Source organism: Mustela lutreola, chromosome 5, assembly GCF_030435805.1.
Source record: "Mustela lutreola isolate mMusLut2 chromosome 5, mMusLut2.pri, whole genome shotgun sequence".
NCBI classification, from domain to species: Eukaryota; Metazoa; Chordata; class Mammalia; order Carnivora; family Mustelidae; genus Mustela; species Mustela lutreola.
Window position 1 is genome coordinate 49,596,732 of NC_081294.1, and position 17,253 is coordinate 49,613,984.

A 17,253-nucleotide genomic window follows, 5' to 3' on the forward strand; every position below is an offset into this window, starting at 1 on the left:
AGCTTAAGGTGACTTACGTATATTGGTACAAACGTACATATGACGTCTTATACAACATATGTCTTTGGCATATGTTTTTGGCAAGAATTGTAGCCGGGAGGTAAAAGGTGGCTCCCTTTCAGGAAGCAGGTGATGAAGCTCACTATAAGTCATCTCTTGTAAAATGAACACATGGCCCTAGTTATCTACTCACCACACTTTATTGTAAACTAGGACACCGGATGTTCAATCTCATTACTGAAGCCTGCTTTTGCCCAAGACGGTAGTCACTAGCCATATGCTGCTACTGAAATTTTTTAATTAACTAAAAATTCAATAAAAGTAGAAATTATTTCTTGGTCATACTAGCCACATTTCATGTGATCCAGAGCTACATGGGACTGGTGACCATCATCTCGGACAGCACAGAGACAGAACATGTCCATAGTCACAGAAAGTTCTGTTGAACAGCACTGATCTGAGGAGCGAGTTTAAATAACTGAGCCTATAATTGATAAAGAACAACCAGAGCTACCATTTAGGAGCTACCTTTCCTATGCCAGGACTTGTGCTAGGAATAATGAATCTCTAATCTCTTCAACAGTGATCACAAAATCAAATGTTCCCAGAGCCAAGCAGGAAAGTAACTCAAGATGGGCTAGGGACGGCACCACGGGAGAGGCGTGGAATGTGGTTAACCATGGAGTAGTGTCTGCCCCACCCAAAAGGGACCCAACTCCTCCGTCTGACCTAAGTGTTGCCATTTGAAAACAGGGGTCCAACCCTGCCAGCTCTTCTGAATATAAAGAGAATTTGTAGATCTCCATGTTTAGGTAAAATCTTATTTTTTATTGTAAAAGCAACAAGTACATAGTTTCTGAAAGCACCATGCGACCCAAACCTAAATACGGCTTCAAGCTAGATTGAGCCCATGATGTGATACACAAGTATGTACCTTCTAAAATTCTAAAGGGCCCAGAATCATCTTTTAGTTATTAATTTCCGCAACTACACAACTAATACTGCCACTGGCTCATGAACAATAAACCCACACCACAGCCACTGCCCATTCTGCCTCTGATGGTTAGAGGCGTCTCCCATAACAACATGCAAGACCACACCCGACTAGCCTACCCACGCTGTGTAGGTTTTCTGCAGTTTGAGAGGAGCTCTCAGGTCCTAAAGGATTTCTATTGTCATCATGCAAGACAGCATAGAGAGTGAGTTTTTAAGGAAACTGTGTTTTGAATGTGAGCAGCATCTCAAAATCAACCTTGCCCAGCCTTTAGTAATGCACAACTCCTGCTCTGGGCTTCTCAGAATGGTAACGCTTCTATTTCTCTTCATGACCAAGGCTGCTACTGCTCACGTATTTGACTGAATTTTTGTTATTGCGAGCCTTATCGTTTGGAGCCAGTTTCCTCTCCTCCCTGACACATTCAGGGACGCTGCGCTCCAGTGTTTTGTTATAGCCCAGATGTTTCCGTGGTGATGATCAGTGACGTCACAAGCACCGGAATGTGTATCATCAAATGTATCCAGACAGAGGAGCAAAGTAGAGGGGGACAGATTGACTGACTCAACTTCCTCAAAAATTATTCTTTGGAGTCTGGGCTGTTCAATCTGGACTGCAAAGAGCAAACACTCATGCTTGCCTGTTTGTCATTCATTTCTACTCTCGGATTATTAATTAGGTGGTAAATCTTGTCTATGTACCAAAAATCCAGATTAACCTTCCTCACATGCCAGCTTTCAGAATGTTACTGCTCTGCTCGAAAGCTTTCTGTTGTTTCCCCTGAGCCTATAGGACCAAGTCCGCCCTTGTGAGTCTGGCCAGTTCTCCCCTTCCAACCTCATTCCCCATTTCTCCCAAACTGGAAGCAGGACTTGGCAGCAGTTGGGACCCCTGGCTCTGGGTTCGGAAGGCCTCAGCTCACATCACAGCTTCCCTTGGGTAAATTGCTTTTCATAAGCCTCAGTTTGTATCACTTTAATTGGGGGTAACAATTTTATGAGAAGCCATCTCATGAAGTTGTTGTGAGGTTTAAATAACTTAATCCATGTGTGCAAGGCTCTGCATGGAGAAAGCAATGAGTAAATGTGAGAGAGAATGGAAAAGATGAGATGTTGCAGGACGAGGAATGGGAATATAAGGAAAAAGAAAATGAAGATGAGACGACAGGCTCTTCAAACATGCTTTGCACATTTACATCATTTCTTTTTCAGGAAGACTCTATCCAAACAGTGCTCTATCATAAAGACTTAGGCCTTCATAAAGACATAAAGGTCTTCGGCATGAAACCATCTCTTCCGAGCCCAGCCTACCAAATGCTCTTTGGTGAATTTCATATCTTCCCCATTCAGTTGTCACGAGTACCTTCCCTTGAACTTTTAGCTTGATGTGTATGAATGTGCAGAGTTAGGGTTACACATATGAATGCAAATTAAACCCCCAACAGTCAACACATCCCCTGCAGGCAGGGACCTCATTCAGTCACAAACTGGGGAGACAGTAGCCTGCACTTAACCAGTACCTGACAATTAACTAGTACTGTGAAGTCTTCAAAGGGTTTGCCCATGCATTATCTCAATTATTCTTAATGTCAACCCTAAAGAGCAGGCAAGCAGATGTCATTCTAAATTCCACTTGACAAACGAGGTAACTGAATTTGAGAGACTCTCTTGAATTTGAGACTCTTGAGAGTCCACACTGGTTGATAAAGTCAAATATTTAAAACACCCAAACTCCCCTTCAATTTTGGTATTTATCTGAAATTTATGCTCAGTTTGGCTAAAACATTCATTTCAATCATGTAAATACTACAGCCAAAGTCCCATAAAATCTTAGTTGTGCAATTCCTATTCCCAAGATAGAGTGTAGATATTTATTAACTTTACAGAATATTACTACTCTATTTCCAAGTAAAGTTATTTTCCCCCTAAGACTCAGCCCCACATATGAATTATAGTAAAATCTCTCTCTACCTTCTTCTATTTCCAAGTTCAAAAAATGGCATCCTAATATAATACCACAGGTGCCAATTTAAACACAGGAACACTGGAAATACTGCCAGACTTCCAAGCTTAGAAGTGTTTCTATTGTTACAAGTTGGGCTGCTAAACACACAGAGTCTGAACATCAAATATGAGTGTAGCAGCACTATGGGAACTTACATTTTTTTAAAGTGTAGAGCAGTTCCCCTTAACTTTCTTTTTCAATCTGGACATTATCCATCTCAATGGTGTTCATTATAGAATTTTGCACATACAAAGAAAATAATAAAAGTTCACTGGCTAAATAGGTTATCTTAAAATAGTACCTTAATAACATTTTCCCCAACTTTTTTTTTTTTCCTTTTGAGCAACAAGGATTGAATCCCACAGGCTTTCACTAACCAAATCAAGAAGAGTTTCTATGATTCTGCCAAAGTTGAAAGGTAGAGGAATCTGAGGTCTGACTTTATTGATTTGTTGCTCATAATAGTTACTGGAAGGGCACAGCTGGTTTGATGATTCAGCCAGAAGATTTTAGCAAAGAACGACCAAAATTGTATTTTCCTTCTCTACAAAGAAATGATAAAATACATTGCAACTCCTGGGACAGAGTCCCCTCATCCATAGTCCCACACATAATATACCTAAAAACATCTACCTCAGGCCCCACACAAAGTAGGTGCTCAGCATCTGTTGAATTCTGATCTGTGCCCGAAAAGTAGTAGACAAATTATTAATAAAGAATTAAAGTTCTCAATTGGTACCAACCACATAAATTTTAATCATTCTCCTAAATAACAGCCAAAGTCTATTGCTATTTGTACATATGTTGCATATGCTCGTCTCTTGAAATTTTTCTTGCTTTGCCCCAAGGTCAATGAGAGAAACTGATGTGATGAAGAGAGGCCCTAAAGCTGACATTGTCTGTACTTCTATTCCCCATGTTCTCCTGCCGCATGTCTCCCCAGAACTACGGGCAGAGAATGTGGGTTTGAGTAACTGGTGTCCTGCTGATTACAACAGTCAACTAAATAACCCAGAAACCCAGGAGCATATGTTCACATATACAATATTGATTAATTTTGGAGATTGGGGTAAAAATATATTAGTACTTGGGTTCCGCTTTCATGCTTAGTGGTCAGATAAGTATTCGTCCAATTCAGATCTATTTCTGCACCCTGTGGGCTCTAGAGTGTTACTTTTGTGTTTCACTTTCCTTTTCCTTCTCTGGTTACCGTCTGGTTTCCCATGTCGGTGCCTCTACTATGACTGACCAGCAGCATATGTTTAAGCAGGATTTTAATTACTAGGCCATCTCCCAGCCAACTCGCCCAAGGCAGACTGGCAGAAAAGTTCTACAATCCACGTCTCAGACTCTCTCTTGCTCCTCTCCAGGTAAATCTCTTTTTTTCTGAAGATGCTAAAATCATGCTGATGGAATCATATTCATCTGATAAGGATGATGACCACCTAATTTCTATAAAGTTTCATTTCTGTCCGCTGAGTATTTCAAGTTGCAGGGCTGGCACAGGGAGATTAAGATGGGGTGCCTGATAGTGTGACGTGATACCAGGATTTTTTTATCTTAACCCAGAAAAGCACCTTCCCATATATCACTGCACATGCCAACTAACAAACCCTGGGGATTTAGCACAGATCTGGCTTTTCAATTTGCCTTTGAGTAACGTCATCAATTTGCTTCAATTGAAGCAGGAATTCTATTACATGATCAAATAGCAGTAGAATTTCTCTCCACCTCTGAAGTCCAACGCGAGGAGATTAGCGTTGACTAAACAGTGGGAAAGAACAGTGGTGATGACTGCCTTGTGTCAGCTAGCTGGAGGTACAAATGCTACAGATGCAAAAACCAAACATTTTCTATTTGGCTACAGCCAAATCTTTGAAGGACGGCCTCAGTTTCCCTCATTTGCTATATGGAGAGAATAATAGTAGCGCCCTCCTATGGTGCTTAAGAGTATTAAAAGAGATGGTACAAAGGGCTTTAAGCACTGAACCTAATGGGTGAGAGCAATGCTCAAGGGTCCCTATCATAACAGCAAAACCATCATCACTCAAAACAGTGTCTAAAACTAACACTTAACTGGGCAGAGTTCTGTTAGCTTATGGTTAAGAAGATGCATTGGACTCATATCTCCAAGTCAAAGAGAAACCAACCTATGGAAAATTCTCCAAGTTATTTTTTCAAAGAACGGATCTCAGACTAGCTCACCTTCCCTGTTAGCCTCCTCCTAAGCATCCAATACTTTGTCCCCACATGGAATTTGGACATGATTCTCCCTCTGCCAAAAATGCTCTTTCCTCTTCACTTGACAAAACGCTACTTGTCTGTTTTCTAAATTTTAAAAGTATCCCTGATTTCTTCAGACTTGGCTGAGTCCCCTTGTTTAAAGCTCTCTGAGCAGTCTGTATTTTCCTTTTGTAGTGCTTACCATCATTGCATTTAAGTAATTTAAATTAATTATTTTTTGCAATTATTTACATAATATTTACACACACACACACACTCACACACACGCACACAGGACTATATATCTCAAAATGTCAAGAGCTGGCCTTGCCTTGTTCACCTGTGCATCTCTATTGTCTTATACAATAGTAGCCAATCAATAAGCATATGTTAAATAGATGAATGGATGAATGAGGGAAAGAGATAGAGAAGAATCACTGGAGTTGTTAGGATAGGAAGGAAGTAAACAGAGTAGTTTAAAAGTTGACAACTCTTCCCCTTGTCCTTAACAATCATCAGTACATCCACACTGGGCTTCCTAAATGGATAGGCAGCAGCTCCTTGGAATCTGTTTTCCTAATTTTCCTAGGCTGATATGGCCCCCAGTCCAGCAGCAGGGACTCTCTGCTCTTGGGGGCTAAAATTAGCACCAGTAAGCTCCTCCTGCAGTGGGATCTAATCATGCAAAGGCCCAGGTGGGCCTTGCTGACAGATGTTAAGGTTAGAAGGAAGGGTAGCAGCCAGATGAGAAAACAGAGCCACCCCCTTCCGGAGGTACCAGCACTTCCTGTCTTTAGGCCTGGCTGGTTCCTGCCGGCCCACCCCCTCCCCCATGCATCAGTTTCAACACAGTTGCTGCTCTTTCTGTCATTTGAACTCAAATTCTATCTCGGAAATTGATGGGCGATTCTGCCCCTGACAACACAATGTCAGCTTTGCTCAGTGTCCAGCTGGTTCCGTATATATTATCATAATGTGCTGCCTGGGTGGACCCTGGCTGATTCTCTCCCTTGACTCAAATCCTCCTTTCCACACTAATTTCTGCCCTCTGACATGTAGACACTACTCGTTTAAAAATAAAAACAGAATTAACAGCTTGGGAAACATTTTGATTTTTAAAATCCTATAAGGACAGTAAACATATTCTAATGGTAAACTGAACTAAAAAGATTTTCTTAAAAATTAAAAAAAAATTTTTTTTTAATTTGTTTCCCAGGGTCCTACCCTGTTTCCTGATGACTTGAAAGAATTATTACTTCCCCAACCCTTAAGCCCTCTAAAACACTTTCCCAAACTTCAGACCTGATTTTGTCCGATCCCAGTATCACTTATGCTATGACCGCCTTAATATTAACTAATTAATCTAGCTGCTATTTTTGTTTAGATTTTCTTTTTCTTTAAATTCAGTCTTGTCCTAAGCAGTGACAAGAGAGATCACGACTTTGGAGTGCCATGTTTTTGTTTGTTTGCTTACTTGCTTATGCATCAGGATAGACATGTTAACTCTTTAGAAAAAAGTTTTTTTGGTAGTGTTTTCCCCTCATCACCTAAAATCTTCACACGTACTACATGGAAACCTACTCTAGAAGCTCACTGCTAACCATCAAGTGGACTCAATGCTAGCACCTCAGCTGAAGAAATTCAGAGAGAAGAATGTCAGGGGAGAGCTACCTAAGTGATGGTGTATGCGACACACTGTTAACCTCTTGCAGAAATGCTCAAGGTGAAGGGAAGTTAGCCTTAGATCTATCCTGTGGAATGACCATCACCTTGGCATTGTGGTGGCCACTCACCAGGTGAGTCTAACACCTCAGGGGACAGGAGACCTCTCTCACAATCAGCTGGATTCAAACAACAAATCATCAGGACTTGAAGGACTCTACTAACTTCCTCCTTTAATTGATGAAGAAATCTAAGTACACACTTGAGGTCCTGAAGAAATGTAGAGGCAGACTCAGTTTTTATTGATTTCTGAACGTATAACTAAAAATGTCCAAACAAAAGTGTTTCAAACCCATTCTTGGCCACTGACCCTAAATATCTCCTCTTCAAAAGATTAATGACCAGTACACAGAAGCTTTCATTTGCATGTTCACATCACTTGAATCCTCTGAAATTCTCAAGTGAGTGACGTTCCTGTTTGGAACAATCAATTATGCAAATAAGCACAATTGGAAATATAATGATTTTGTAGCCAAATATAAGACAAAAGCAATAGGTTTTTAAAAGTTCTGTCATTGTGGTCCAAGACATAAGCAGAAAGCCTCACTCCTTGCCTCCCACCATGGTCCTCCCCACATGCTTTGTGCTCATTAAAATAAGTTAGGTGTGGCTCACTCATTTATTAGGTCATTCAAAATACCAAATACTGGACGTTTCCCAAAGTTGATGGGTTTGTCAAGAAATTCATATAAGAAAATCCATATCAGTTTTCCATGTTATTTGTAGCAAGAGGTTTAGTAATCCTTCAGCACCTTAACAAGGAGACTGTTAGTATCCCAACAGTCCTTTAACTCATGGTCTCACAGCTTTCCCTTGGTCTCCTTTTTCTCTCCCTGTATACATGCCAAGGAGCCCATATGGTCAACAAATGATTTCTACAGAGATGAGTTAGAACATCCTTGCAAATAAATAAAATATTATCAGCCTCCCTCTTATCTTGCCAACCCCATAGAAAACATACCAGTCATCAAATAAAATGCATGTTTTTTTTTTTTTATTTGACTAGCAGAATGTGGTACAGTCATGGGAAAAATAGGTTATTGAAGGAAAATAAGCTGTAAGGTAAACATACGCAGTATGCCATTAAAACGAAAAAAAGATACGCTCTGGGCTAACTTTTGAAAGGTCTATTTAAGATACCAGCATAAATACCTTCCTTGTACTGAGGAAAAGTAAGAACAGTGGGATAAGAGATGGAAAGAGTTTTAGCATAATATACAGAGCAAGCGGTTGAAAGTACAGACTCCAAAGTCAGGCTCTCCAGGTTTGAACCTAAGATATATACTACTTATCTGCTGTGCAACTCTGGGAAATGTATTCTACTTCTCTTAACTCTGTTTCCTCATCTTGACAAGGGGTGCCTCTAGCATTACGTGCCAAGCAAAGGAAGAGCTCAGTGAGGCTTACTGTCCTTATTCTTAGTACTATTAATATGCACAACTATGTGGGTAGGTAGATGAGGGGTGGAACCCCGGGTCTGATTCTAATTTGTTCTGGGGTTTGGGGTAAGTTACTGACCCTCTCGAAATCCCAGTTTTCTCCTCTATGGGATGAGAAATGGGATTATATTGTATTATATTAAAAATGGGAATAATAATCGTTAGAGCTCATGAGATTTGTTGAAGTATTTTATGATGTAAGTAACATAATGACTACGGTACTAGCACAGAGTAACTGCTCCATAAATGATAGCTGATAAGAGCCCTCAAATAGCAACAAGGGCAATTCTACTACTACACATTACCCCCTGGCCTGGTCACCACCAAGCAGGGCAGCAAATTCTGAGCAGTATTTCTACTTTGCCAGCAGTGCTGTGTGCGGGGTCCCATTCAAATAAGGAAAACACAGATCACCTGCTTCACAATGACCCGTGGCTCCCAAACTCTTTCATTCGCCTGATACTGACTGCTTGCTGGCTATCGAGTCCCCAACATTAAGATTTCTAGTGTTACCTACTCTACAGACTAGTCTGGGTATACCCTGAAAATCAGTCTTCGCTCACGTCTTTATTTATCATCTTGACTTCTTGTCACGTCCTTTTTTATTGCAAGGGAAGACAAAAGACAACTTCCCCACTGCTCAGAGAAAAAGACCCGACTTGGGGCTTGAAAATCAGGCCCCTCTGTGCTTCTATTTTTGTGACACATCTGGATATTCTTAGCCCTAATGTTCCGTCCTTTCATCTGTCTTGCTTTTCCAAATAGGAAAATGTAATGTGCCCTCTACATAACAAAGCACGACATCGGTATTTATCTATGGTAATGTGGACCCTTCACCAAAATGCTCTTGCCCAAGTGGGCGCTGCTGGAGTTCTGCACCCAAACAGGTCATGTAAAGGGCCACCGTCTAAGTGTAAAGTTCTGTATTGTTCATTCTCAGCCCTTGTGTTTTGAAAGCATGTTTCTGTCAGGAAGCTGGAGAGATGTTCCAGACCTTCCTCTCAGGATCTTCGGGAATCCCAGAGAGACCGTTGCAAACCTATGCCAACTTGAACTGGAAAGGCATCACAGTGGGACCCCAAGTCACCAACCTGGTTGGATTGGTTGATCCAGCAACCATAAAGTTATGCTCCCCCCCACCACCAATTCACACTTTACAAGCATACCATGGACAAAGAGCACTAAATGAAGTCTGAAAGAAACTATGTGAATGTGAGAAGATTACATCCTATCACTAGGTCTCTGTTTCTTTCTCTGGGAAAGAAGGGGATGTGTTAGATGACCTTCTATACTTGCGATGACTCTTCACATGGCATGAGCTCTCACCGTAGTGAGGGAGGAGAGATAAATTGGGTTGGTACATTTCTTTGTTGTTTAGTTCTCATTCACTCATCCAGTTTGAGTTGGTTGGGGTTAGACAAATAATATACCTTTCAGAGGCCACATGCAGCCCTCCATTTGAAAGGCCTTAAGAAAGTCTCTACAAGTTCAAAAGAAGTCAAAAGGCAAACTCTTTCTAGGCTACTTATGCAAAAAGTAAATCGATAAGCCAAGACCATCTGGAAAAAGGATTTTCAAAATGTTTGACTTTCTTCCTATTTTGAACACTTGCACTATTGATAGAATGAGGAACAATCCGGGGGAGCCCTCCCCGGCACAGCTAACTCCCTGGTGAGCTTCCAAGGACCGGCAGGGAAGAGCAAAGTTATAAGCAACTCAGAGTGATCTTGCCCTGGGCTTTTGTGACACACTAGGAGTCCATGTAATTGAAAATGAGTTCATCAAAGCTCTGCTTGGGCCCCCACACCATTTCACAATTGCCACGGACCATGGTCTGAGCATCTCACATGGGCCAGACTAATCTGGTTCTCGGAGGCTCTCCGAGCCTCAACTCCTGCCATCCTCCCAGTGACTGGGAGCGACAGGGGTCATCCCAGTCTCCCCTGGGGTCCTTTAACTCGCCGGAGCAAAACAGCTCTTGCACACGCTGTCCTCTCTTCCCAGAAATTTGTGTCTGTCCCTTTAACCTGGTGAAAACTTACTCAGCTCTTAGGTTTTGGCATAACTGTGATTTCCTCAAGGAAGTCTTCCCTGACCCCTCACTCCTCCCCACTACTTTTGTACAGAACTCCCATGAGTTGCTTGTAAGCTGTGCTTAATATCTTTCTTCCCTCTTGACATCATAAATTCTGTGAAGACAGGGACTGCATCGGCCTTGTGCTATCGCGCCCGAGCTTGGTGTCGGGCCTGTACTGGATGCTTAGAACCAGTGAGTGAAGAAAGGAATGACTGGAAGTCCACCTTACTGACACCTTATTCCTTGACTAGAAAGCCAAAGAAAGGACTACACCACAAATAGCCAGTGCATTGCTTTGTTCCCCTGAAGCCCCGTTTCTCCAAAGGTACCTCCAGACGAGGGGAGGCATGTGTCAACAGCTTCAATTCCGAGTGCCCAAAATTGTGTGTGTTAAAAGGCAGTCTAGGGGCACCTGGGTGGCTCAGTGGGTTAAGCCTCTGCCTTCGGCTTGGGTCATGGTCTCAGGGTCTTGGGATCGAGCCCTGCATCGGACTCTCTGCTCAGCAGGGAGCCTGCTTCCCCCCTCTCTTTCTGCCTGCCTCTCTGCCTACTTGTGATCTTTTTTGGGGGGGAAAAAAAGGCAGTCTAGAGATGACCCAACCCTGCTCTCACTGAACACATACCAAATGGAGGCCATGGAAGCCAAGTAACCGGCCCAGAGTCACACAGCTAGTTCCTGGCAGAGTCGGGTCAGAAATCTAGCTCTTCCATCAGACAGCCTCCCCTCTCTCCGTTAGATCCAACTGATGCCTACTAACCGCCTCTTAGGGCCTCATTACACAGAAAGGAGAAGAGGGGGCCTCTCCTTTCTATGGGAACCTCCATGCTGTCTCTGAGTTTGGAGTAATCTCCCCAAGCCTGAATCATCTTTCTCTGCATGTCCATAAAACAACAAATTTAAGTGCAGCTGGGCACAGGGAGTCAATGGGGCTGGATACCCAGGGGCAACCAACAGAAGCAAAAGCTGCTTCTGTCTGGAGCAAAAGGATTAAAGAAGGTCAAATGCTAAAGAGCAAGAATAACACCATATTGTCAGGGACAGCTGGAAGGGGACACTACAATGGAGAGGTCGGAACTAACTGGTGGTGGGGAAAATCGGATTCTACTTCTCTGATGCCGTAATTACAGCAAGAAGATGGGCCCAGGGACTCTATCCCCAAACTCTATTCTACAAAGTAGTTTTAGTTTGACCAAACCCCACTTTTGTGTAGATTTGTTTTATTTTGGCATCCTGACCCATTTATACTTCATGCCTTTATCTGTATAACCACCTTGAAGGGAACTTTAATTCTTTTGTAGCTGATGCCCACAAAAACTAAATTGTGCTTTATTCCCAATTTTAAAAAGCAGGGATGTTTTAAAAGATCTATATTTGAAGCCAAGAAACTAAGTAAGACCTCAGGTCCAGAACTCGTGAACATTAAAATATCCACCATCTAGAAACGGATTGCTCAAATAAACATGATGCTTGTACAAATTCATACTGATTTTTAAAAAAGAACCTAAGTATGAAAAACACCGGAGAGGGTGGCCTACTGATGACCAGCTGAGCTCTGTGACCCATTCAGATGTCCCAGTGATCATGGAGGAGGCATGTCCTCCAACAGCCCCAAAAAGCGAGAGTGTGAAAGGAGGCAGAAGAAGGGAAGGGATAAAACACATGCATGCCAAAAAAAAAAAAAAAAAAAAAAAATCTCCTAGAAAAAATGAGCATTTAAACTGCTTGTCAGAAGGCTTCCTGACAAAGCCACTAGAGTGTATTCACAGGCATTTGCATAAATGCTGCCGGTGAGTTCACCATAGCTGCTAGCGCTAATGGTACATAAAGTAATTTAGTCACTTCTCCCGGCATTCTATGTCAGAATGATGAGCGCCGGCACTTTGCCTTGTTGCATATTAGATCATTAGATAATAAAGTGTTAGTGCATGAAAGCTGACAGGGTCCCCGCACTGTAGCTCTGTGAGGGCACCGCATTTTGCCACAAATAGAGAAACTGATGCCCCAATTGGCCTTAAATTCAAGTAAACACAACCTGAAACTCAAGAGAACAATAATAACAATATCAACACTCCCAAGCCTTTAAAGATCCCCAGCATAGGGTCCTCACTAATTTGCCCAAGTGACGGGAAGTTAGGGCAGATGCATAAGCTAGGACGGCACATTCCCGTGGGTGGGGATGATTCTGCTGCTTTGGCTCCAAGCCCAGGCTTCCCAAAAACTGAAACCCTGAGAGCAGTCACCTTCTGACACTACCTGTCTTCACAGTGCACATCTTCCATAAAGCGATTGCTAACTTAAAGATGAAACCTCACTAGCCTAAACTCTCCCATAAATATTCAGTCAAAGAAAATCTCAGTATTTATGAATGAAGAAAAGAACGGGGGGGAGCAACTACCATGAGCTACAGGACGCCAGGATTCACCCTCTTTGGACCATGCAAGATTCTGTGCAATGAATTTACCTTTGTCAACTCTCCCACTTGAAATACAGGGGCTGTGACTTGAGCTTGGAGGTTTGGAGGTCCGTGGGTCACACAGGGATGACTGTATGCATGAGTGTAAAGTGTGGTCTCTTTTTCTACTTATATGCAGAAAGATGAGCTACGAAAGGGAACTTTCCTCCAACTGTCTGACAAGCAGGATATAAATAGAGATGTGCAGAGTTGCTCAAAATAATTCAGGCTACCTGTAAATGAGCTGGTAAAAAGCCCAGAATGAGGGAAAATGAAGGCTTCTGCAGGTCACCTACGAGGTGAAAATATCTAGCAGTCTCACTGAGCAGTGGCTGTCTGAGGCGGGGGTGAGGGAGTACAGTGGCTGAAGAGTAGGGACTTGGTTCTGGAAGTCTTAAACAGGGCAGTTTCAAACAGGATTTTTCAGTGGCAAAGTTAAGTATTACCATACCCCCCAAATCAACATGTATTAGCATCTAAGTCGACTCCCACACATCCCTAAGGTAAGAGCCCAGGAGTCACCCTTTGCTGAGTAGATATTTATGTATCAGCTTGAAGTGTCTAAATGAGTGGGTGGTTTTGTGTGGCTGGTTGATTCATGTGTTCAGAGAAGTAGATTTCCATGCATTGTCATTAGAAGGCACCTCAAGCAATCTCCCTTTTTATTCTACTGGAGAGAAATGAAGTAAGGCATTGGTGACTGCGAGCCCCCCCTAGCTGAAGAAGATAAGACACATCCAGACCCTCCATGATGCTTAACCATTTGCGAACAGGGAAATGTCACCATTTTCTTGAACAATATGTTAATAATCACATGGCCCCTTGCGGACTGGTGAACTGGAGAGGAGGAATAAAACATTGCCTCTAAAACTTAGAATAATATGATATCCCACTTGAAATATTAATATGTACATGTAGAAGCAAGACTATTTTTGAGTTGGGAGGAAGCCTAGAGGCCTTTTGGTCTGGAGATCTCAAACTGTTAGCCCATGGCTGTCTTCTTCCTCAGTACATTTCCCCCTTCAGAGGGTTTAAAAGTTGTGTAATTAGTTACCAACAATTAAAAATTAGGAGTTTTAATTCTTGCCAAACTAGAACATCTGTCCCCAGGGGTTCTCAGTCGCTTTGTTCTCCACTGTCTAGGGCTGCAGGAGGACAGAACGCATACTTGCCCTTCTTCTGCAGTTTCCATCCAGCCTACTTCCCCTATGTATATGACCTGCCCCCACTCAAGCCACACTCTTTCTTTTTTTTTTAATCCCCCTACAGATCATCACCTTCATTTTACCAAGAAGAAGACAAAGGATCCCCAAAGGTAAGATGACCTGTCCAAGGTGACATAAAGGCCAGAGGTGAAACTAAGAAACTGAATTTAGGTTTCCTGGCTCATACATCAAGATTCTTTCCTCCACATTATAATTCAAAATAATGTTCCTGACCTCTACGCTCTAAAGGTGTCCTTCTGGCAGGTGGTTTCTGTTGGTTTGTGCTGGTTTTGTTTTTTCTTTTTTCCTGGTGGAGGTTATTTGCATGACGTCATGTGGTCCATCACTGCCTTCCCAAAGGCAGGAATGGGAGTTGGCTGTGTCTGCATTTGGAGCCCATTTTGGAACTGTGAACCCATGACTGGTAGATTTCAAACTGACAGTTAAGTCTGTCTTTGGACAAGACAGTAACCATTGTAACTAACCAAGCCACAGTGGAAAACAAGACTTCAGTTTTTAAACCACAGCTTTCCAAATTGTGCTCACTGAGTATGTACCTAGTTTTTCTTCCTCCTTTCCCCTAAATACTTCTAGTAATACAATGCCTTAAGTGACTCCAAGGGTATTAAAAAGGCAACATTACTGTAAAATGAGGATCAGAATAATTTTAAGTACAGGAATGGAACGAGGAATGTAATCACGAGCAGGTGTTTTAAATGGCCTCCTGCAAAAAAGTAATATCCATCCATCTCAGCACTAATGAAACCATAAAGAAGCAGCTTTTGAAAGATGATGGTTTACTTTAAAAAGACTGTAAAACTGGATGTGGTGAAGGATCCCTTCTTAGAGTGTTACATCTGGTTAATTAATAAATAGTACAGTTTGTTTATTCCTTAAGTGCAGAAAAATCAGGCAAAAATAATGATAGTGGTGTGTTTATTAAATTAGAATGCTGGCAGGGAAGGGAGTTTTCTACCTTATGAATTATGTCATGGACAGCTCATGGCCCTTGGAAAAAATCAGGCAATCGGGTGGTAATTTGTACAGTAGTGTTTTTAAAAGAATCCTGCTGATGTAGCAAACCGGAAAGTGAAGTGGGGAAATGGGTCTAGAGTTTAATTTGGAGGAGATAAGAGAAAGTCCAGAATGTGACTGGTATCCAGTATAGTCTCAATCATTGTTTCTTGGATGGATGGCTGGATGGATGGACTAATGGAAGATGAATAGATGGATGGATGGACAGATGGATGGACAGATGGATGAATCAAGGGATGGATGGACAAATGGAAGGATGTATACATTTTATATACACGTAGTACAGAAACATTTAGATGTACATTCAATCTGGCCTGTGGCTCCTTTGAGTGCCATTCACTTTCCTTGATTCAAATTTTTATCCGGTTTCCTCCAGTCCTCTCAAAGATACCACTAATCAGCCAAAAATTCAAGACAAATGTGAAATCTCCCCCAACAAAACCCACCCATAGTGAGCAGGCTCTATCACATGGTGATGAGGGGAACATCATGCACAAGGTACAGGAGAGATATTTAGTTTGGGCTTCATCTTAACAAATGCCTCTGACCTAGACGTTGGACTTTATCTCCAAATGAAGTTCAATATGAAGTTACAGAAATACACCAGTGGCATTGTAAAGAGGATAGAGTTCATTATACAACCAAGTCAGCTGTAAACTCAAAATGTACCACAATATTTGTTACCCTGCTCTGTCCCTCCTTTATTTTTCAGTCAAGCTGCAGTTTCAAGTAAAGTGGTCCAGGTCTCCCTCCCTCTCTCAACCAGAAGGAAAGAAGCATCAACCATTTCCAGGATAGAGAGATGTGCAACAAGAAAGGGTGGGCCTCAAAGGTATCTTCCTGTCTTTAAATATTTGCTTTCAGCATCGTTTCAACAGAACATTGGAAATCGGAAACAGTAGGAAATGTGGTGGAGTTGGAAGAAAGAAACCAAATAGATTCACAGTTAAAGTAGCAATGCCAACCAATGAAAATGATTTGCCTACCATGTTCCAGATAAGAGGGCGTACCTTCCGAGGGGTCAAGCCTCCGAGCCCTCCGCCCATGCTTAGAGTTATTATGGACAAACATATTATCAGAGACTGCCAGGACATGGCCATCCACATTGACTGTCGTAGACACCACGACCTGGAGACAGAAGAGAGAAATGAATGAACATTTTAATATAAAAGCATGGAGGGTAATAAACTCAAGTTAAATAAATAACAGCTGGGAGCTGAAGAAAATTGCACAGCTATTTCACATAATAACTGGTGCTTATGCTGTACAAGTCTAACAAGAGGAGCTATTGATGAGTGGGTCTTTGGCATGGAACGCTTTTGATGCAGTTTTAAGTAAAATTGCACAGTTTATAGTTATACAGCAGAAGGTACACTGTTAACCATAATTTTAACAAGAGGATCTTTATTAGCATATTTTTTTACACAACGGTGGTTGTGTTTCACCTAAATTACCCTTCAGTTTAGACACTGAAGCAGATATCACAGTTGATCATGCAAATAAAAATCTTTTGAATCTTTAAAATATTTCCTCCTCCCACCCCCTTCCCCCACCCCCCTCACCCCCCCCACCCCCCACTGTGTCAGGGTTAAGAGGACAGAGAAATGAAAAAAAGAGGTTTCAATGAGAGCTAGGAGGCAGCTTTCTCTCCCGGGTGCCTTTTTGGGGTTTCTTGTACTTTTCTCTTCCCATATTACCTCAATGAATCAGACCAAACTTCCCTCCCCCTGGCCTCACCACCATCACCACTACTAACCAGACCACTCCCTCCCCAAAAGATCCCTGCTGATTAAGGGTCTTAGCTCTGTTTCACAGACAAACAACAACAATAACAACAACAAAACAAAAACAAAAAAAAAAAGAAGAAGAAGAAGAAGAAGAAGAAATGGGGTGGCTTGGTATAATTCGGATACACTGGCCATCTCATAAACCCACTCTGAGCCTAGTTTGCCAGAAGGGACACGGGCAGAGGTGTTTTCTCAGAGAACTCTGACTAAAACAATGAGAAGAAATGACCTACACTTCTCCTTATATTAAATGGGGGAGAGGATTAAAACTGAAACCCACAGAGATATGTTTATTCATGCGACCTCTTACAACC

General features: G+C 42.1%; 1 protein-coding gene across 8 annotated transcripts in view; it reads right to left on the minus strand.

Annotated features, from left to right (window-relative positions):
* EBF1 (EBF transcription factor 1) overlaps positions 1-17,253 on the minus strand; it is a 388,001-nt gene that overhangs the window by 110,576 nt on the left and 260,172 nt on the right. For 4 of the 8 annotated variants that reach the window (XM_059174181.1, XM_059174177.1, XM_059174180.1 and 1 more), the window contains exon 8: positions 16,163-16,280. In XM_059174181.1, coding sequence (XP_059030164.1) covers positions 16,163-16,280 — 118 coding nt within the window. Of the gene's footprint in view, positions 1-16,138; positions 16,281-17,253 lie in introns of all 8 variants that reach the window. The other 4 variants (XM_059174179.1, XM_059174173.1, XM_059174178.1 and 1 more) reach the window with 1 other exon arrangement.